The sequence below is a fragment of the Macaca fascicularis genome, chromosome 11 (assembly GCF_037993035.2).
Source record: "Macaca fascicularis isolate 582-1 chromosome 11, T2T-MFA8v1.1".
NCBI classification, from domain to species: Eukaryota; Metazoa; Chordata; class Mammalia; order Primates; family Cercopithecidae; genus Macaca; species Macaca fascicularis.
The window spans coordinates 7904548-7925186 of record NC_088385.1 but is presented as its reverse complement, the minus strand read 5'-3'; the positions used below and the strand labels follow the sequence as shown (position 1 = coordinate 7925186).

The following is a 20639-nucleotide window of genomic DNA, read 5'->3' as shown; positions in this document are numbered from 1 at the left end:
AAGTGTAAATGAGTGTTTCTGGAGCATAGATGGGTACCCTCAAATCTCTGTATCTTGTTTTTTAATAGAGACGGGGTTTTGCTATGTTGCTCAGGCTGGTGTCGAACTCTTTGGCTCAAGCAATCCCCTTGCCTCAGCCTCCCAGAGTGCTGGGATTACAAGTGGGAGCCACCATGCCTAGCTTCCTTGTATCATTTTTTTTAATTCAAGTAAGAGAAAATGTCTGGCAATAGTTCATAAGCTATAATGAAACCTAGTCTTAGGACCCAGCTTTATATTGCCTCAATCAAATATTAATATCTTCAGTTCAAAATTTCCATTTACAAAAAAACTTTTGGTTCTTGGGATACTGTTATTGCCTTCTCTGTTGCCATCCATATAATGTATGTTTGTTTTTTTTTTTTTTCTCTCTCTCCCTCTGGGCTGCGTTTCATGCCAGATAAACTTCCAAACCAAATTGGGATGGCACCAGGCACAAATAACACTCTTATCTTTTTCTCCATCTAGGTTACCCCTTTGCTTTGTTTTATCGGCATTACCTTTTCTACAAGGAGAGCTACCTCATCCACCTCTACCATACCTTTACAGGCCTCTCAATTGCTTATTTTAACTTCGGTGAGTAAACTAAGTTAGTAGTGACACTGCAGTTAGAGGGAACCTGGAAGGAACAGACTTGGATGGAATTTCCTTGAGAGAATCTAATAGGTAGGGAAGTTATAATGCTCCTGCTTGCAAAGAGGGTTGTATGGACAGGAACACAGCTTAACTTTTCCTTTTTGTCTTTTGTGTACATTCCTCTGTCAGATAAAAACATTTTGAGGGTGGTTACCCTTGCCAGACCCCATCAACAAAGAATCCTCAGTTTCTCTCTGCTGTGGATGTAACTGAATGAGCCAGGCAATCTCCACTTAGATTCATTCTTCACTTCAGACATTCAAAAATACAGTAACAAGCTGGGCGTGGTGGCACTTGCCCAGGAATTCAAGGCTGCAATGAGCTATGATTGAGCTACTGCACTCAAGCCTGGACAACAGAGCAAGTCTCATCTCTAAAAAAACAAACAAAAAAAGAAAAGAAATACAATAACACCCTAATAATCCTTTTTATTTATACAACTAATTTCCATCCTCTCCTCCAAAACATGAGGTTATTCTGAAAAAAAGATCCTGATGCCAACATTTTTCCTTTATATATTATGTTGTGATTGGAAGTCTCAGGACAGGTGGGAGTGTAAAAACCAGGCTATGTTCTCTCTTCTTGCATCCAGGAAACCAGCTCTACCACTCCCTGCTATGTATTGTGCTTCAGTTCCTCATCCTTCGACTAATGGGCCGTACGATCACTGCCGTCCTCACTACCTTTTGCTTCCAGATGGTAAACGTCTTTCCCTTAGCAACTGAGGCTACAGCTGACACCAGTTCAGGGGACAGGGGTAGGCAGGAGACTGTGGTATAGAAATTAGCAGACCTAATTTCTAACCCCTCTCGCAGCACTTAGCAGTATGACTTCAGGTAGGTGGCTTATCACAGGTGTTCCATCCACAGAGTGTAATGGTAACTCTTTGCTTGCCTCAAGGAAGGGCTACCAGCTAACCCTTTGCATACTGTACCATTAGGCTCTTTGGTTTAGCCCACTATCCAGGAGGAGAGTCACTTCAAGGCAAGATAGAAAAGCAACTTAGAATGAGTCAAAGAACCTAAGCCTAGGCCAGGCACAGTGGCTCACACCTGTAATTCCAGCACCTTGGGAGACCAAGGCAGGCAGATTACTTGAGCCCAGAAGTTTAAGACTAACCCGGGCAACATGGTGAAACCCCATCTCTACAAAAAAAATATAAAAATTAGCCCTCCAGGCCGGGCGTGGTGGCTCAAGCCTGTAATCCCAGCACTTTGGGAGGCCGAGACGGGCGGATCACGAGGTCAGGAGATCGAGACCATCCTGGCTAACACGGTGAAACCCCGTCTCTACTAAAAATACAAAAAACTAGCCGGGTGAGGTGGCGGGCGCCTGTAGTCCCAGCTACTCGGGAGGCTGAGGCAGGAGAATGGCGTAAACCCGGGAGGCGGAGCTTGCAGTGAGCTGAGATCCGGCCACTGCACTCCAGCCTGGGCAACAGAGTGAGACTCCGTCTCAAAAAAAAAAAAAAAAAAAAATTAGCCCTCCAGCCTGGGCAACATGGTGAAACAAAAATAATTAAAACTTAGCCGGGTGAGGTGGCATGCACCTGTGGCCCCAGCATCTAAATTCTCATCTCAGTTTAGCCCTCATTTTGCCGAGAAGCCTTGAGCAACACTCTTCCCGTTACAGGTTTTCAGCACCTCCATTGGTAGGAATTTATTAAGGCTTTTAATGATGGGATGAGGAGAAAGGAAAAAGGAAAGAGAACATTGAATTTCAGAGCAGGGAGAAGAAATAGTAGTGATGCTGGAATACATACTTCTGCCTCTCCTAGGCCTACCTTCTGGCTGGATATTATTACACAGCCACCGGCAACTACGATATCAAGTGGACAATGCCACATTGTGTTCTGACTTTGAAGCTGATTGGTGAGTGATGGTCACTGCCTGCCTTCCTTACATGTAGGTACCTCCCCCATCTCGCTAAAAACTTCCTCGGCACCCCTCCGCCATACACTCCTGGCTGCACTCAGTCTACAGGCCACATCCTCAGTGTCCTCTCCCATCACCCTACCCACCCGTTCTCTCTCTGCTCAGGTTTGGCTGTTGACTACTTTGACGGAGGGAAAGATCAGGTAAGTACCCGTTCATCAGCAGAGAGGTTCAAGACTTAATGAAAGGGAAGAAAAAGGTTGTTAACAAAGACTGAACCCAAATTCCAGAGCAGAGCCTCTCCCTCATTCCCCAGCCTGTGCAATCTCCCTTTCAGATAGCACCGAGCAAGGATCAACAAACCTAATTTGCCCAGGATCCAGCTCTTGCACAAAGTCCAGAGATCAATGCCAGCAAGGCATTTGCTACAGCAGCAACAGCCAGCTATGCACACACATACGCATTTCCACAAGAAGCAACTATTTGTCATCCCCCAAAGAGAAGGCTATTTGAAGAACCCCAGTCAGTGGGGCACACGGGTGGGGAACACTCAAACTGGCTCTTGTGGGGAGATTCAAGGCTATCCTGAACCATGCATTCTCTTCTTGGCATAGAATTCCTTGTCCTCTGAGCAACAGAAATATGCCATACGGGGTGTTCCTTCCCTGCTGGAAGTTGCTGGTTTCTCCTACTTCTATGGGGCCTTCTTGGTAGGGCCCCAATTCTCAATGAATCACTACATGAAGCTGGTGCAGGGAGAGCTGACTGACATACCAGGAAAGATACCAAACAGGTAATCGCCCCTCTTGGTCCAGATGTTCATGTAGGTATTGCACTCACTCTGAAGTGACTCTTCTGAAAGCTGCATTCTCCAGCATGACCCTGGCGTAGAGACCTGTGTCATGCAGGCCCTGGACTGTTGTAATGGATACTCTGTGCCAGGAGTGGGCCCTTTTTAGTTTAGGGTTCTTCCAGCTATCCATTCTGACACTGGTACAAACATAAAAATCCACATTTATGCCACAGGATTTTGTCTGAACCAGTCACATTTCTGCCTTTAAAGCCTATTTTCACATATATATGAAATATATTTATGATTGATAGGTAGGTAGGTAGGTAGGTAGGTAGGTAGGTAGGTAGAGGCTGGGCACAGTGGTTTCACCTCTGTAATCCCAGCACTTTGAGAGGCTGAGGTGGGAGGATCGCTTGAGCCCAGGAGTTCTAGACCAGCCTGGCAACATAGACTCTGTCTCTACAAAAAAATACAAAAATTAGCAGGCATAGTGGCATGTGTCTGTAGTCTCAGCTACGTAGGAGGCCGAAGTGGGAGGATTGCTTGAGCCCAGGGGAGGTGGGTCAAGGCTGCAGTGAGCTTTGATCACACCACTGCACTCCATTCTGGGCGACATAGCCAAATCCTGTCTCAAAAATACTTATTTATCAGTAGGCAATGTAGGAGGGCACAGTGGCTCATGCCTGTAATCCCAACGCTCTGGGAGGCCATAACAGGAGGATCACTGGAGGCCAGGAGTTCAAACCCAGCCTGGGCAACATAGTGAGACCCCATCTCTACCAAAAAAAAATTATCCAGGCAAGGTGGTACGTGCCTATAGTCCTAGCTACTCAGGTGGCCAAGACAGGAGGATCACTTGAGCCCAAGAGTTCAAAGCCACAGTGAGCAATGACTATGCCTCTGTACTCTAGCCTGAGTGGCAGAGCAAGACCCTGTCTCTAGAAAATAAAAATTAAAAAGGTAAAAAAAAAAAAAGTTTTATTGCCAAAAGAATTCCTTCACTGAGAACTTGTTCATCCTGTGTTTCAGCATCAATTCAACCAAGAAATGAAGGAGCAGATTCAAAGTGGTTATTTTTATTGTCTTACCTCCACTGGGTTTTCAGTCCCAATGGAGACTGTGAAACCTGGCAAGACCTTGAGATCAGTAGCATCCCTGAGGGGTAAACACAAGACTGGTCCACTGTCTGCTGCCCTGACCTTCCCACAACTCTTAGAGGTTTGCAGTCCCCATTCCTCATAGCCAGCCATAGAAATCTTTCCCTGAAACAGGAAACACTGGGTAGCAGAGCTTCTCATCCCATTCCAGGTAGACAACCACACCCCTAAAAACTCCTCTCCATAACTGAAGGTCAGAGGGTGAAGGGAATAGTCTGTGCTCTCTATGACCAGGAACTTCACTCGTTCCTTTCCAGCACCATTCCTGCTCTCAAGCGCCTGAGTCTGGGCCTTTTCTACCTAGTGGGCTACACACTGCTCAGCCCCCACATCACAGAAGACTATCTCCTCACTGAAGACTATGACGTGAGTGTCTACTAAAGCAGCAGCAGCATGACCGCACCAGAGCTAGAAAATGGACAGGCAAGGATCCCTATAGATAGTAGAGAAGTAGGAAATATCACCTACAAATGCTCTAGATCTGTGAGTTGGTGTCAGTGCCAGCCAGGCCGGGACACATTCACTGGCCACCACTGAACGACCTTCGTGGGCACAGGGCTGTGCCAGCTGCACATTTAGCACCCCTCGCCTTCTCTAGGAGCCACTCCTAGCTTGCCTTATCACATCCACGTGACCCCTCAGAGCACAGCAGCTTCTGATTCTCCAGCCTATTTTCTTCTCTTGACTGATACATTTGGGCGCTTCTAGGGAATTCAGAAACCAAGGGAAGCGGGAAGTGCTGGCTTTTGCTCCTGCCCAACTGAAAAACTTGAAAACAGTTCAGTAATTCTGGGCAGGTTTCTCTCCTTAAATTTAAATCCAATATGGGCCCCTCCGTACTTAACATTCCAAATGCTCATTCCAAACACTTTGCCAACGAAGGCAAACAGGAGTTAAACACAATGCTGCCCTTGGGGCTCTCCAAGGGAAAGGTGAATGAATATTCTCCAGGCCCTCTGCTTCTTCCTCTCTGCCTGTGGTGAAGGCAATCAGGCCAGACTATTGGGGACATCTGGCAGCAGGCCTTAGGCAGGTATGAAGTAGCCAGCCACAAGTGTGAAAAGGAAGAGTGCTAAGAGAAACTGCCTAGTCATGCCATATCCCTAATGCACTGTGCTTTCTTCTCTCAAGAACCACCCCTTCTGGTTCCGCTGCATGTACATGCTGATCTGGGGCAAGTTTGTCCTGTACAAATACGTCACCTGTTGGCTGGTCACAGTAAGTAGAAAAGTTGAAACCGGGTCCTATTTAGACGAGCCATGGAGGCCAGTGTGGGGGGTGGCAAGAGCCCTAACTGAGCTATTCCCTCTTAGGAAGGAGTATGCATTTTGACGGGCCTGGGCTTCAATGGCTTTGAAGAAAAGGGCAAGGCAAAGTGGGATGCCTGTGCCAACATGAAGGTGTGGCTCTTTGAAACAAACCCCCGCTTCACTGGCACCATTGCCTCATTCAACATCAACACCAACGCCTGGGTGGCCCGGTGAGCTGCTGGTGGGGAGCCTGGACCCTGGTTCCTTCCTTCCACTGTCTTCCCAGATTGGAGGGCAGGGGTGTACCATGTTCACCCTTATGCGTCTTTCCCACCTGGGCAGAACCCCCTGTCACTCACACAGACTTTGATCCCCACCTATACCCCCCAAAAAAAACCATTCCTGTCATTTGAAAAAAAGGCAAGATACAAAAGTGCGTTGAGACCTGGGTGTTACTCCAGCTCTGCCAATGGACTTATGTCCTCCACTGCCCTGTTTATAAACTTGACTTGTTTGTCCCCACCACTAGAGTGTGGGCAGCTTGAGTGTCTGGTTCACCACTGATCTCGGCATCAGCACTCAGTCACTGCTGCTGAACCAAGTGACTCGTGCGCACACGGTCTCCAGCTCCGCCTTGGGTCTGCTTTCCATCTCTAAAATTAATCAGTCAGCACTGCCTCCTGTACCCTCTGGGGGCTACTCGTGGGAGCCCATCAGCACTCCACTCCAATCCTCAGGGTGAGGACCCAGAGGCAGGTGGCGGGATGCAAGGACCAGTCAGTTTGAGGGTCGCCCCACCCACCCTTTTCTCCAGCTACTTCTTCAAACGACTCAAGTTCCTTGGAAATAAAGAACTCTCTCAGGGTCTCTCGTTGCTATTCCTGGCCCTCTGGCATGGCCTGCACTCAGGATACCTGGTCTGCTTCCAGATGGAATTCCTCATTGTTATTGTGGAAAGACAGGTAGGCCTCCAGGGTGGGGGTGAAGGGGGATATGAGGGACAAGATGCTGATGAGCTCCTCCTCCCTCCCCAGGCTGCCAGGCTCATTCAACAGAGCCCCACCCTGAGCAACCTGGCCGCCATTACTGCCCTCCAGCCCTTCTACTATTTGGTGCAACAGACCATCCACTGGCTCTTCATGGGTTACTCCATGACTGCCTTCTGCCTCTTCACGTGGGATAAATGGCTTAAGGCAAGTGAAGGCCTGCTTATGAGACTGGGAGGGACTCACTGCAACCTCGGGCAGCGAGGGATACTCCATGCCTGTCTACCTCAGTGGCCTCTCTCTCCACAGGTGTATAAATCCGTCTATTTCCTTGGCCACGTCTTCTTCTTGAGCCTACTATTCATATTGCCTTATGTTCACAAAGCAATGGTGCCAAGGAAAGAGAAGTTAAAGAAGATGGAATGATCCATCTCCCTGGTAAGTGAATACAGCTAAGCTAAAACCACCACCAGGTTACAGAATAGAGCAACAGACTGGGGAAAAAAAATAGTATTAGAAATCTGGGGTGAATTCCAAGGATTAGCCTGGCTACTAAGGGACACAGTATGGGCAATGACTGCTGTGACTTACTGAGGCATGCTAGGAAACATCTGGAAGGGCTACAGACCAGGAAGTAGGGGAGTAACTAACCAGCCTTCCAATCACATGTCTTGTCTTGCAGGTGGCCTATGCAGGACTGGTGCAGAAACTACTTATCTCCCTTTTCATAGCACTCCTTTGCCCCAGAGCACAGAGAATGGAAAAGCCAGGGAGGTGGAAGATCGATGCTTCCAGTTGTGCCTCTGCTGCCAGCCAAGTCTTCATTTGGGACCAAAGGGGAAGCTTTTTTTTTGAAGAAGGAGTCTTGCTCTGTCACCCACGCTGGAATGCAGTGGCGCGATCTCAGCTCACCGCAACCTCCACCTCCCGGGTTCAAGTGATTTTCCTGCCTCAGCCTCCCAAGTAGCTGGGAATACAGGCGTGCCACCACGCCCAGCTAATTTTTGTATTTTCAGTAGAAACGGGGTTTCACCACGTTGGCCAGGCTGGTCTCGAACTCCTGACCTCAAGTGATTCGCCCGCCTCCGCCTCCCAAAGTGCTGGGATTACAGGCGTGAGCCACCATGCCTGGCCCAAAGGGGAAACTCTTGTGGGAGGAGCAGAGGAGTCCACATCTCCCCTCTGGCTCCCCCATGCACATTGCCTTATCTCTCCCCATCTAGCCAGGAATCTATTGTGTTTTTCTTCTGCCAAGTTACTATGATTGTGTATGTGCCGCTACTACCACCCCCCCCATGGGGGGGCGGAGAGGGGTGCGAGGCCCTGCCTGCTCCACTTTTTCTACCTTGGAACTGTATTAGATAAAATCACTTCTGTTTGTTCAGTTTTTCACCACCAGCATTCCTGACTGCTGTCTTTCACAGTTCTTCTCCACCCTTGCCGTGGCTGATTATCAGGGTTCTCTCCTTAGGGGCACAGGAATCTAGGAGCTAAAGCCTGCCTTCAAAGCATGGAACCAAACTGTAAACTATGTAACCTCGTATCTGTCCCTGAAGTCCCAGGGGAACAAACAGTTTTACACCATTAGATACTTTAGGAACCCCAAAACAACCAGGTTTGCAAGAACAGTATTCATAGGATAAACAAATAGCAAATGTACAGCCTTGGCTTCCCCAAACTCCACAGTCTCAGTGCAGAAAGATCATCTTCCAGCAGTCGGCTTAGACCAGGGTCAAAGGATGCGACCTCAACAGTTTCTGGTTTCAGAACAGGTTCTACTACTGTCAAATGACCCCCCATACTTCCTCAAAGGCTGTGGTAAGTTTTGCACAGGTGAGGGCAGCAGAAAGGGGATAGTTGCTGATGGACACCATCTTCTCTGTATATTCCACACTGACCTAAGAAGAGAACAGTTTTGTCAGCCAACTCTCACTCAGTAGCTGTTTCAACCCTTCTTTAGGTCAGGAAAACTATAGCTGAGCTAGTATTTCAGCTGTGCTGTTTAATATCAAATTCCTACAAAGGATGAAGAAGGTCCTAACTGTGACTATTACAAATATGGCAGCAGTCCTCAAAGGATGTGCACTGGGGCAGGGTGTGAAACTGTCATGTGTCTTTAGCTCATTGTAAGCATTGTTAAAATGCTTACTGCTCTGGGAATTCTATACTAAGTTCAGCTCTACCAAGAACCTCAGGGTTGAGCCCAGACCTTACCTTGCCATGGGCAAAGGCCCCTACCACAAAAACAATAGGATCACTGCTGGGCACCAGCTCACGCACATCACTGACAACCGGGATGGAAAAAGAAGTGCCAACTTTCATACATCCAACTGGAAAGTGATCTGATACTGGATTCTTAATTACCTAAAGTGAAAAAGAGAAAAGTCAGCCCCAGAAACATTCCCAGAACCAACCTTCAACTAGTAGGTTTCAATACCTCACCTTCAAGAGCTTCTGGGGGCCATCAGCTGCTCGAACACTGAGCTTGTGTAAAAGTTGAACTAGAAGGGGGAAAAAGAGTTCAGAGGTAAATGGAGACCATCGTCCTTCTCTGTCCAGTCATTATCTAACAAGGAAAACCCCATAGGTAAGATGAGTTCCCTGTGTGCTCTATATCCAGACTGGACTCCTGAAATGTTAGGAACGAACAGTTGCCAAGCATATGGCTAGCTGTACAGTGATAGGTTCAGACTCCGTCTTTCACTCAGCCAGGAAGCTACTGCAAGAACAGGAGAGTGGAGTTTCCACAAACAGAAAAATAATAGGAGTCCTTGTCCTGGTATTAATCATGTTGTTCTCCCATCTCCTCGCTTAAAAATCCGACATTTAGTTCTCCCTTTTCCTCTTCCTCCCTTCTTCCCTACAGACAAGTTCATTCTGAACTTTGTTCTAAGGCTTCTTACCCATGAGGCCACAAAAGCGGTCAAAGGTTCTGGGAATTCGGGTCTGGGGATTCACTTCAATCAGAACATTCTTCTGTGTATGGATATAAACCTGTAGCAAGCCAGCTCGGTTCAGGGGACTATCCATCAGCATCAGCAAACTCTGAGCAAAGCAGAAACCACGGCATGGTTAAGGCTGAAGAGAGGCAGCACTCAGCTGCCAACCCTTCCAAACAGAGGCTCAAAGGGTTGTGAGCACTGTCCCTGGAGTTACCTGGTGGGCGATGTCTGGCCGCACTTCCCCAGGGTCCCGTCCATTCTTCAACAATATAGACTTGTGCTTGTCACAGTTGAGTAGCTCGTATGTCTTCCCTACCTGAAGAACAGGGAACATGACCAAAGAACAGCATTACCTAGCCCACCACCACCAGCAGCTGCATCTGGAAACCTGTTAGGCAAATTCTCAGGCCCACCCTAGACCTACTAAACCAAAAACACAGGAGGTGGAGCCCAGCAAGCCCTTCAGGAGATTACTGTGCAGCCATATTTGCACTCCCCAGTAAATGGTCTTGGAAACAGGAGAAAGGGCACAACCTGTGACTTCACATTACCTACCAATACACTGGATTTAATTTTAAAACCTGTGGCTGTTAGGCAAGGCCAATGAGACATCCTGGAACTAGGCAGGAGTTAGTAGTTAGTGAGCAAGGCTGAATGCTTTGTTTATCACAGGAGCAGTATGTATGTACTATGCAAAACATACCATCACTACCATCAGTTTGCGTACACCAAACATGCACTAAGTGAAGAGCTGCAAATCTGAACAAGAAGAAATGTGAAAATTCTAATGATGCAGGAGGCAGCTGAATCAAAGAAAACGCAGAAGTAAAATGAAGAGGGGTTATTCCCAGTTTTAAGACTGGCATGGGGACAGGTGCAGTGGCTCAAGCCTGTAATCTCAGCACTCTAGGAGGCCAAGGAAGGCAAATCACTTAAGGTCAGGAGTTCAAGACCAGCCTGGGCAACATGGCAAAACCTCATCTCTACTAAAAATACAAAAACTAGCTGGGTGTGGTGGCATATGCCTGTAGTCTTAGCTACTTGGGAGGCTAAGGTGGGAGGATGGCTTGAGCCTGGGAGATGGAGGTTGCAGTGAGCCAAGATTGCACCACTTTACTCCAGCCTGGGTGACAGAGCAAGACCCTGTCTCAAAAAAAGAAAAAAAAAGATTGGCATGAGCAGAGGTACAGTTAGAATCAAGAAAAAGTAGCTAGGTGTGGTGGCTCATGCCTGTGATCCCAACAAGTTAGGAGGCCGAGGCGGGAGGATCACTTGAGCCCAGGAATTTGAGACCGGCCTGGGCAACACGGTGGGGCCCTGTCTCACCAAAAAAAAAAAAAAAAAAACAGGTGCAGTGGCATTTGCTGGCAGTCCCTGCTACTCAGGAGGATGAGGTGGGAGGACTGCTTGAGCCAGGGAGGTAGAGGCTGCAGTGAGCCATCACACCACTGCACTCTGTTGCCTGGGCAACAGAGCGAGACCCTGTCTCAAAAAAGAAACAAAAAAGTGGAAACGAAGAAAGGAAATTTTGAGGAAAATTGGGAGCTGGGACACTGAAGGGCAGTGATTATATATGAAGCTGCTTTGTAAACCACAAAATCCTAATGTATCGAGCACAAAGCCAAAAATCTGGAGTAAGAAGGGCAGGATGGGAATGACTGACAGACACTATCCTAACAACTCTGTGTACACTGAAAAAGACATCAGAAGTTTGATGATAAAGAAGTGGACTACATCTGTAGCAGCTAAAAGAAATAATTCCAAGTTGCAATTTGGAGTCCCAAGGAGCATTAGGGTGGTCAGTAAAAAGCCTAAAAACAAACTGTTATATACAAATACAGGTTTTGGAAGGCTAAGTTTTTTGTTTTGTTTTGTTTTTTTTGAGACTGAGTCTGGCTCTGTCGCCCAGGCTGGAGTGCAGTGGCCGGATCTCAGCTCACTGCATGCTCCGCCTCCCGGGTTTACGCCATTCTCCGGCCTCAGCCTCCGGAGTAGCTGGGACCACAGGCCCCCGCCACCTCGCCCGGCTAGTTTTTTTGTGTTTTTTAGTAGAGACGGGGTTTCACCGTGTTAGCCAGGATGGTCTCGATCTCCTGACCTCGTGATCCGCCCGTCTCAGCCTCCCAAAGTGCTGGGATTACAGGCTTGAGCCACCGCGCCCGGCTGGAAGGCTAAGTTTTTATGTATCACTAGAATGTTTGTATATGTCTAGCAACATTCTTGAGATACATGGCTCCAAAAAGTCTGCGAAAAAAGGGATACAGATTTTGAAATTGAATAGTTGAAGTAGCAATGTCACAGAGTAAGCACAAAGAAAGAACAAATGACGAAGAACTAAGTCCATGAGACATCCTTAGTTATAGAAGAAAAAACCTTCTTGAATGAATAATAGTTTCAACCCATTAGTAGGATATAACCATGTTTTCTATTCCTTTAATAGATTACAGGTGCAGGCCAGTAATCCCAGCTACTCTGGAGGCTGAGGCAGGAGAATCGATTGAACCCGGGAGGCGGAGGCTGCAGTAAGCCAAGATCATGCCACTACACTCCAGCCTGGGAGAGACTGAGGCTCTGTTTCGCGCACACACACACACACATGCACACACAAAGTGTATTTAGAACGAAGACTAAAATCCTGGTCTGACTTCTAAACCCATGCAATTTCTCCTGGGCCTACTCATTGAATTATTTCTAAAGGGTAAGAGAAAGGAGGAAGAACATTGCCCAAGGCTTTAAGATAGAGAATTGCTGGTTCTATTTATTACATGTGGAGAAAGACATGAATGATAGATAAAAATGCAGACGTAAAAGTGTTAAACAATAACCTGGTCTGGACAGTGTTTCCAGGTGGATATTAGAGAGAGGTGACTATGGACACTAATGAATTGAAACATGAAGCCCTTACAAAAAGGGAGGGCAGACTAGGCTACATAACTACCTTTCTCATCCGCCCAGTAACTTGTCTTGGGATGTGGAATGATGCAACAAACGAAACTTTCCTCTCCTTAGACTACTGTATCACAGAATCCTGGTAAACCAGTTGGAAGCAAAGAGGTGAGGGCTGGAATGGCATTCAAGAAGAGCAAAAGAAAATGAGTACTACCGGCCGGGCACGGTGCCTCACGCCTGTAATCCCAGCACTTTGGGAGGCCGAGGCGGGCGGATCACTTGAGGTCAGGAGTTCGAGACCAGCCTGGCCAACATAGTGAAACCCCATCTCTACTAAAAAAACCCAAAAAATTAGCCGGGCATGGTGGCGCGTGCCTGTAGTCCCAACGACTCCAGAGGCTGATTCAGGAGAATTGTTTGAACCCGGGAGGCAGAGGTTGCAGTGAGTCGAGATCGCGCCACTGCACTCCAGCCTGGGCGCCAGAGCGAAACGCCATCTCAAAAAAAAAAAAAAAAGAAAAAGAAAAATGAGCACTACCATCCCAGGATGTCAGATCAACGCACAGCCAACCAACCCATCTTCCTTCAAAAGCATCTTTCACCCCTCTCTGCTTTCTCCATCCACTCTGAGCCCCTCACCCTCATTCCACGGATCCCAGTCTATTGATTTACTACTTATCCACTTCCTGTCCCAAACTACCTTGACTGTCTCCAGACTGGCCCCTTCCAGCACCACAATAAGCCTACGGCCTCCGATCTTGTTTCCTGCCCCTAGTCGGGGCCGCTTGGGTGGCACAGCATCCCAGTCCTGTGCCTGCTCCCCACCGCTTCGTTCACGAGGCTTGAATCCACCACTGGGCGCGGCCATCTTGCAACCAGACCGGAAGTTGCGCTAACGCTCTTAAATGAGAACAGTGAGGCTTCTAATCACAAATTTCCTTCCGGCTGCCATTTTGAAAGTGGGCTTGTAAATGGCGATGACTTGCCGTCTTGCGCTGCCCTCCCTGGGAGGGCAGCCCTCCAGAAAGGGGCGGGACTTCCGTATGCGCTCTTCCTGTGCGCGAAGTTCGGGTCGGTAGTGGGCTAAGGGGGAGGGTTTCCAAGGGAGCGCACTTCCGGTGCCCTTTCTTTCGCCAGCATTACGGGCCCGAACCCTCGTGTGAAGGGTGCAGTACCTAAGCTGCAGCGGGGTAGAGGCGGGCCGGCACCCCCTTCTGACCTCCGGTGCCGCCGGCCTCAAGATCAGACATGGCCCAGAACTTGAAGGACTTGGCGGGACGGCTGCCCGCCGGGCCCCGGGGCATGGGCACGGCGCTGAAGCTGTTGCTGGGGGCCGGCGCCGTGGCGTACGGTGTCCGCGAATCCGTGTTCACTGGTGAGCAACCTTCGCCTGCTCGCCGGACGCTTCCAGTCCCTCCCCCAAACCCCTTGCCCTATCTCACCGGTCCCCGCGCCCCACCACGAGCCTAGCTAGCATTTACTCTGAGCAGCGGCCTGGCCTGATCACCACCCCTCTCCCCACAGTGGAAGGCGGGCACAGAGCCATCTTCTTCAATCGGATCGGTGGAGTGCAGCAGGACACTATCCTGGCCGAGGGCCTTCACTTCAGGTAATGGCGGGCAGAGCTTACTGACCCTGACCTTTCACCCTTGACGCCGACCCAGCAGTGGCTGTAGTGGGACGTGCAACAGGATTCAACGCTGCTCTTTTCCCTCTCTCCTCATCCCTGCTCGTAGGATAGTGGGTGCTGCGCGAACCTCCAGCAGCATATGAACTGTTGTTTTCGAAAGGGACAAGAGAATCTCTCCTTGTCGGTGGTCATGGGGAGGAGCAGGCCAAAAAACGCCTGGTGAGGGGAAACCGGGCAAAGCTAGTGAAACTGCGGCTTTTTTTGGGGAGGGGGGCGCGGGAGTTTTGCTGTGTCGCCCAGGCTGGAGTGCAGTGGCGCGATCTCGGCTCACTGCATCCTCCGCCTCCTGGGTTCAAGCGATTCTCCTGCCTCAGCCTCACGATTAGCTGGGATTACAGGCGCCCGCCACCACGCCCGACTAATTTTTGTATTTTAGTAGAGACGGGGTTTCACTATATAGGTCAAGCTGGTCTCGAACTTCTGACCTCAAATGATTCGGCCGCCCAAAGTGCTGGGATTCCAAGCGTGAGCCACCGCTCCTGGCCGAAACTGCGGCCTCTTAATACCTATCCCTGTCCCCTCCAGGATCCCCTGGTTCCAGTACCCCATTATCTATGACATTCGGGCCAGACCTCGAAAAATCTCCTCCCCTACAGGCTCCAAAGGTAGGTCTGAGCACTTGGTAATCACATGGCAGGTGGGATGATCAAGGGAGCTGGCAAGAAACCCCAGGTGAAGATGGTAGTGTCAGGCCTTTAGGCCTTAGTTTCCATGTCTGCAAGAACTGTAACAAAAATACCTGCCTCCCGGGGTCAAAGCAGCACATTCTGAACACCCTGTGTTTGCGTGCTTTCTACTGTCTCATCCCTGACGTATTCATTAAGAGTATTGTTTGTCTTTTGTCTTATGCACTGCCTAGATCAAAGCCTTGTTTTAAAGCCTTTTTTTCTAACTGCTTGACTTACTATATCTACAGTTACATCCACTAGTATACTCTGTTCAGGAGAAGTTTGTCCCTACCCTTGACTAGTTCACCTGTTCTCTCCTTCTAGACCACACATAAAAGCCATGCCTTTGAGTTTCCCAGACCTCTTCCTCCTCCACACACACACACACACACACACACACACACACGCACACACGCATACACCCTGGGTGAGGTAGGTCACCTGTAACCTGTAATGTACTTCTTTGTACTATACCTAGTGCAGGTGGCTTATTCATTTACTAGACTGCTGGGCCCTGGAATACAAGATTCATTAAGCACATTTTTGTCCCCCAAGTCCTTACAGGAGACGTGATTACGGTACAGCGTGAAAGCACCCACATTAGAGGTTGCATGGAGTACAGAGGGGGAAAGAGCAGTCAGCCCTGCTGGTGACGGGGTTGCAGTTCCAGGCTTCACAGTGGGTGAGGGTGCATTTCACCTGTGCTGCTTCATGTGTTCCTTGTCAGCCTGATTAACTCTCCTCCCCCCAGGGCAGTGCCAGGCTGTACATCATTGCACAGGGCATATAGGGAGGAACATGAAGGAGAAAAATGCTTGGGAAAGGGTGTTTGGCCTTGACCAGCCACTGCTGACCTCAATCTCAGACCTACAGATGGTGAACATCTCCCTGCGAGTGCTGTCTCGACCCAATGCTCAGGAGCTTCCTAGCATGTATCAGCGCCTAGGGCTGGACTACGAGGAACGAGTGTTGCCGTCCATTGTCAACGAGGTGCTCAAGAGTGTGGTGGCCAAGTTCAATGCCTCACAGCTGATCACCCAGCGGGCCCAGGTCTGACTCCCACCACCATCTGCATGGTGTCAGCCTTTCCCTTCTAGGCCCAGAGTACTGGGAATTAGGAAAGGCAGCTTAATAGAAGAGGATTGTCACCCTAGTGCCATTTCCACCTAAAAGCTGTGCTAATTGCCACTGTGAGATAAGGAGAGCCAGCATTAGAACTCGGTAGCACTTGGTATTAGGAAGCACAGAGGAAAATGACCAAGTCTTGGCTTTTCCTGCACCTCTTTCAGCAGAGAGGCTTATGTTATAGGTTTGCCTGACAGGAAGCTAAGGCAGCGCATATTGTATTGAGAGAGTGAAGGATTCGGGGTCGCAACCCAGTCCCCTCAAACCACCCTTCCCCACCCCTGCCCCCAGGTATCCCTGTTGATCCGCCGGGAGCTGACAGAGAGGGCCAAGGACTTCAGCCTCATCCTGGATGACGTGGCCATCACAGAGCTGAGCTTTAGCCGAGAGTACACAGCTGCTGTAGAAGCCAAACAAGTGGGTGAGTTGCACGAGCAGTGGGGTGAGGGCTTCCGAGATGCAGGAGGAGGAAAGACTCCGTGGACGGGGTTCCTGACCCAGCACACGGTCTCCCTGACTCTCTCCCGCTACAGCCCAGCAGGAGGCCCAGCGGGCCCAATTCTTGGTAGAAAAAGCGAAGCAGGAACAGCGGCAGAAGATTGTGCAGGCCGAGGGTGAGGCCGAGGCTGCCAAGATGATATCCTTCTGCGTGAGAGGTCTCGGCCCAGTCCCTAGGGCGCCTGAGTTCCCCATCCTCCTTCACGGGCAGGCTGATGAGACTAAGGCGAATGCGACTCCGTGCTCTCTGGCCCTTGGCTCCTTGTTGCGGGTGGGGGCTACAGATGAGATCTGAAATCTTAGCGGGGGTACCTGAGCCCTGACTCCCCACTGTAAGGCCAGATCAATAGCACTGCTGGCCTTGCCTTCATTTCTGCTGCTGCCCCTAGTTCCTGGCAGCAGCCTGCAGGGAGGCCCACAGGTGGGGTCCAAGGTAGAGCGGGCACAAGCCACCTGAGCGCAACCTTGGATCTGACAGCCCAGAGGAGGACTGTAGCAAGGGAGTGTGGTAAGGACGGGGCTAGGGATTGAGACCTGCCCTTGTGTGAACCTTAACCCTCCTCACCTTGGAGAAGCACTGAGCAAGAACCCTGGCTACATCAAACTTCGCAAGATCCGAGCAGCCCAGAATATCTCCAAGACGGTGAGTGTGTCAGCCCAGCGTCTCTGATGGGGCTGCCTTGAGAAAGTGCTTTCAGTTAAGGCACATTGAGGTGAGGGAATTCGAACCTTGCTTGTTCGGGTTTCTACTCAGAGTGGTTTTATGGCCGGCGCAGTGGATCACCTGAGGTCAGGAGTTCAAGACCCACCTGGCCAACATGGTGAAACCCCATCTCTACTAAAAATACAAAAGAAAATTAGCCTGCTGTGATGGCGTTTAGCTATATTCCCAGCTACTCAGGAGGCTGAGGCAGGAGAATCACTTGAACCCAGGAGGCAGAGGTTGCAGTGAACTGAGATCACGCCACTGCACTCCAACCTGGGCAACAGAGCAAGATTCCGTCTCAAAAATAAATAGCCGGGCGTGGTGGCTCACGCCTGTAATCCTAGCACTTTGGGAGGCCGAGGTGGGCGGATCACAAGGTCAGGAGTTCAAGACCAGCCTGGCCAAGATGGTGAAACCCCATCTCTACTAAAAAAATACAAAAAAAATTAGCTAGGCGTGGTAGCGGGCACCTGTACTCCCAGCTACTCAGGAGGCCGAGGCAGAGAATCGCTTGAACCTGGGAGGTAGAGGTTGCAGTGAGCCGTGATAGCACCTCTGCACTCCAGCCTGGGCAATAGAGCGAGACTCTGTCTCAAAAAAAATAAGTAAATAGGCCAGGTGCAGTGGCTCACACCTATAATCCCAGCACTTTGGGAGGCCGAGGTGGGCGGATCACGAGGTCAGGAGATCGAGACCATCCTGGCTAACACGGTGAAACCCCGTCTCTACTAAAAAAATACAAAAAATTAGCCGGGCGTGGTGGCGGGCACCTGTAGTCCCAGCTACTTGGGAGGCTGAGGCAGGAGAATGGCGTGAACCCGGGAGGCGGAGCTTGCAGTGAGCCGAGATCGCACCACTGCACTCCAGCCTGGGTGACAGAGCGAGACTCCATCTCAAAAAAAAAAAAAACTAAGTAAATAAAAAACAGCCGGGCGCGGTGGCTCAAGCCTGTAATCCCAGCACTTTGGGAGGCCGAGACGGGCGGATCACGAGGTCAGGAGATCGAGACCATCCTGGCCAACACGGTGAAACCCTGTCTCTACTAAAAATACAAAAAAAAACTAGCCGGGCGAGGTGGCGGGTGCCTGTAGTCCCAGCTACTCGGGAGGCTGAGGCAGGAGAATGGCGGGAACCCGGGGGGCGGAGCTTGCAGTGAGCCGAGATCTGGCCATTGCACTCCAGCCTGGGTGACACAGCAAGACTCCGTCTCAAAAAAAATAATAATAATAATAATAATAATAAATAAATAAATAATTGGCTTCTCCAGTACTTTTCCCCTCATCAAGAATGATTCCTCTGGATTCCCTGACCTTTTGTTCTTGCCTCTGTTACTTTGCTAATAGTCATAGGTGCTGCTCAGTGCTCTAGATCCCTAAATGAGAGTAGAAACCATGTCTTATTCATTGCTGTATCCCTGCACTAATCTGCATGTGTTCCATTAAGTGGCTACTGAATTGCAGGGGTGGAATTGAGGTCTTTGTATTTCCTGCCCTGTAGATCGCCACATCACAGAATCGCATTTATCTCACGGCTGACAACCTCGTGCTGAACCTACAGGATGAAAGTTTCACCAGGTGAGAGATGGGACCACACAGTGGGGTCTCACAAAGAACGTGGGACTTGGGTCTGGGTGCTTGGGCTCTGGAGCCTGCTACAGCTATTCATATGGCTCTGAGAGACATTGAACCAAAATTAGAAAAGGGGGTGGTTGACAGTTTCTATCTTGTGTCTCATAGGATTGATTTTATGAGATCAAATAGGATTATTCACATAAAAAGCACTTTAATTATAAAGTTTTCATCCAACCAAAAAGTGATGAAAGATGATACTGAGTGTTCTTACTCAAGAGCCCTCAAACTCCTTTGGTGCGGGGAGGGATGTTAGGAAAGGAGATGAGAAATAGCAGTGGCCATGAGAACACGCCACCTCCTTTCATGAATCAGAGATTCCTGGCTGTCAACCCTGTTTGTCTTTTCTCTTGGGAGCAAAGGAGGGTTCAAAACTGAGTGGGGCCTGAAGCTGTCAGCTAACATGTGCATTTCTCTTCTCTGCTTCCTGTTCATCTGGCGATCTGGCACCACAGAGGAAGGTAAGTTGTTGCTACTTCTGTGGGGTCCTGCAGGCCACCTTCTCCTAGTACCTGCCTCCTACCCTACTCCCTTTCCCACCTCCCCGCAGACAAACCCTCAATCGGGGTAGGAGGGTCGTAGAGGGAATGGCCTGGAGTGTCCTGCCTCTCACATTTATGTCCCCTAATAATGTCATCATCTATCTTTTTTTCCTACAGTGACAGCCTCATCAAGGGTAAGAAATGAGCCTAGTCACCAAGAACTCCACCCCCAGAGGAAGTGGATCTGCTTCTCCAGTTTTTGAGGAGCCAGCCAGGGGTCCAGCACAGCCCTACCCCGCCCCAGTATCATGCGATGGTCCCCCACACCGATCCCCTGAACCCCTCTTGGATTAAGGAAGACTGAAGACCAGCCCCTTTTCTGGGGAATTACTTTCCTCCTCCCTGTGTTAACTGGGGCTGTTGGGACATTGTGTGATTTCTCAGTGATTTCCTACAGTGTTGTTCCCTCCCTCAAGGCTGGGAGGAGACAACCACCAACCCAGGAACTCTCAATAAATTTTTATTACTTAACCTGAAGTCAAGGCTTCACGCTTCACGTGTTCACGTGGATAACGGGCAGCACGCATGCGCACGTTCACATATGCGCTCCTGAGTCTGTCTTTGTGTCTGCCAGCAGGGGGCGCAAACAAATCTGGCTGGGGCAGCTACGGGGAAGCTGGGCCTGGGCTCCAAAACAGGACCCAAACTGGGAAGGCTGGCCCTGAGTTCTGGAGGCCCAGCTGTGCTCTTCACCCCACCCTCCATTTCTCCCACACCACCTGTTTTTTTAAGGCTGGACAGCCATGGCTTTGCTGAGCCAGATTTAAAATCTGATGACCCCAACAGAGCTGCTTCCTTGGTTGCAGGGTTCCTTGTGACTGTGGGGAGCCTGCCTGTGCCTGTTGAGGCACTTCTGTGCCCAGAAGCCCGGTGGATTGCGTGGCCTGCTATAGGCCACCCACACTCCATTTCTCAGTCACCAGGCGTGAGGAGCTGCTCGCTAACAGGGCCCCCCCGTGGAGGTGGGCTTTCCCACAGCTCTGGGGCCAACGGAACAGGTGCCTGTCTGTTCAGTCCAAAGATAAGCTGACACTTATCTTCCCAAGACAGGCCTTCCTGAATCTCAGGCACCAGAGAAACAAAGCCACTGTTTATACCTGAATCTCCCACTACTGCCCATTTCCCATCCCTGCGGGGAGACAAGGAAGATGTAGAACTCAGACAAAACATGGGGGCAAAGTATGTACAGGAACTGCCAAATGCAGATAGGGCAGCA

At 49.8% G+C, this 20639-nt stretch overlaps 3 protein-coding genes and 1 non-coding gene across 7 annotated transcripts in view; 3 read left to right on the top strand and 1 right to left on the bottom strand.

Moving 5' to 3' along the window:
• The window catches only part of LPCAT3 (lysophosphatidylcholine acyltransferase 3), a 42762-nt gene extending 34626 nt beyond the window's left edge, over positions 1–8136 (top strand). The window contains exons 2-13 of one of the 2 annotated variants that reach the window (XM_005569997.4): positions 508–615; positions 1268–1374; positions 2453–2546; positions 2715–2752; positions 3164–3342; positions 4757–4865; positions 5631–5717; positions 5813–5979; positions 6564–6711; positions 6784–6942; positions 7045–7173; positions 7418–8136. In XM_005569997.4, the coding sequence (XP_005570054.1) occupies positions 508–615; positions 1268–1374; positions 2453–2546; positions 2715–2752; positions 3164–3342; positions 4757–4865; positions 5631–5717; positions 5813–5979; positions 6564–6711; positions 6784–6942; positions 7045–7161 (1313 nt within the window). In that variant the 3' untranslated portion in view covers positions 7162–7173; positions 7418–8136. The remainder of the gene's footprint in view (positions 1–507; positions 616–1267; positions 1375–2452; positions 2547–2714; positions 2753–3163; positions 3343–4756; positions 4866–5630; positions 5718–5812; positions 5980–6563; positions 6712–6783; positions 6943–7044; positions 7174–7417) is intronic. The other variant, XM_074006209.1, reaches the window with a different exon arrangement.
• Positions 8137–8351: 215 nt separating this feature from the next.
• On the bottom strand, positions 8352–13443 carry EMG1 (EMG1 N1-specific pseudouridine methyltransferase). Of its 2 annotated transcripts, XM_005569998.3 has the most exons (6): positions 13267–13443; positions 9892–9993; positions 9639–9780; positions 9178–9236; positions 8950–9099; positions 8352–8633 (listed from the first exon to the last, which is right to left on the bottom strand). In XM_005569998.3, the coding sequence occupies exons 1-6, from the start codon at positions 13432–13434 to the stop codon at positions 8520–8522; spliced, it is 735 nt and encodes a 244-aa protein (XP_005570055.1). In that variant the 5' UTR covers positions 13435–13443; the 3' UTR covers positions 8352–8519. The 2 variants fall into 2 exon arrangements, with proteins under 2 accessions (XP_005570055.1, XP_045222369.1); XM_045366434.2 differs by lacking the exon at positions 8950–9099.
• A 246-nt stretch (positions 13444–13689) lies between these two features.
• On the top strand, positions 13690–19900 carry PHB2 (prohibitin 2). Of its 2 annotated transcripts, none has more exons than XR_012419940.1 (10): positions 13690–13941; positions 14091–14175; positions 14782–14861; positions 15790–15974; positions 16341–16470; positions 16583–16686; positions 17113–17190; positions 18751–18827; positions 19244–19342; positions 19541–19900. XR_012419940.1 is itself a non-coding variant. In XM_065523667.1 (10 exons), exons 1-10 carry the CDS (start codon positions 13815–13817, stop codon positions 19624–19626), a joined length of 1056 nt encoding a protein of 351 aa, XP_065379739.1. In that variant the 5' UTR covers positions 13690–13814; the 3' UTR covers positions 19627–19900. The 2 variants fall into 2 exon arrangements, 1 of the variants encoding a protein (XP_065379739.1); XM_065523667.1 differs by having other exon boundaries at positions 19239–19342.
• LOC123567825 (small nucleolar RNA U89) lies at positions 16756–17024 on the top strand. The gene has a single exon (XR_006690923.1). It is a non-coding gene; the product is annotated as a small nucleolar RNA U89 (small nucleolar RNA).
• Positions 19901–20639: the final 739 nt, after the last annotated feature.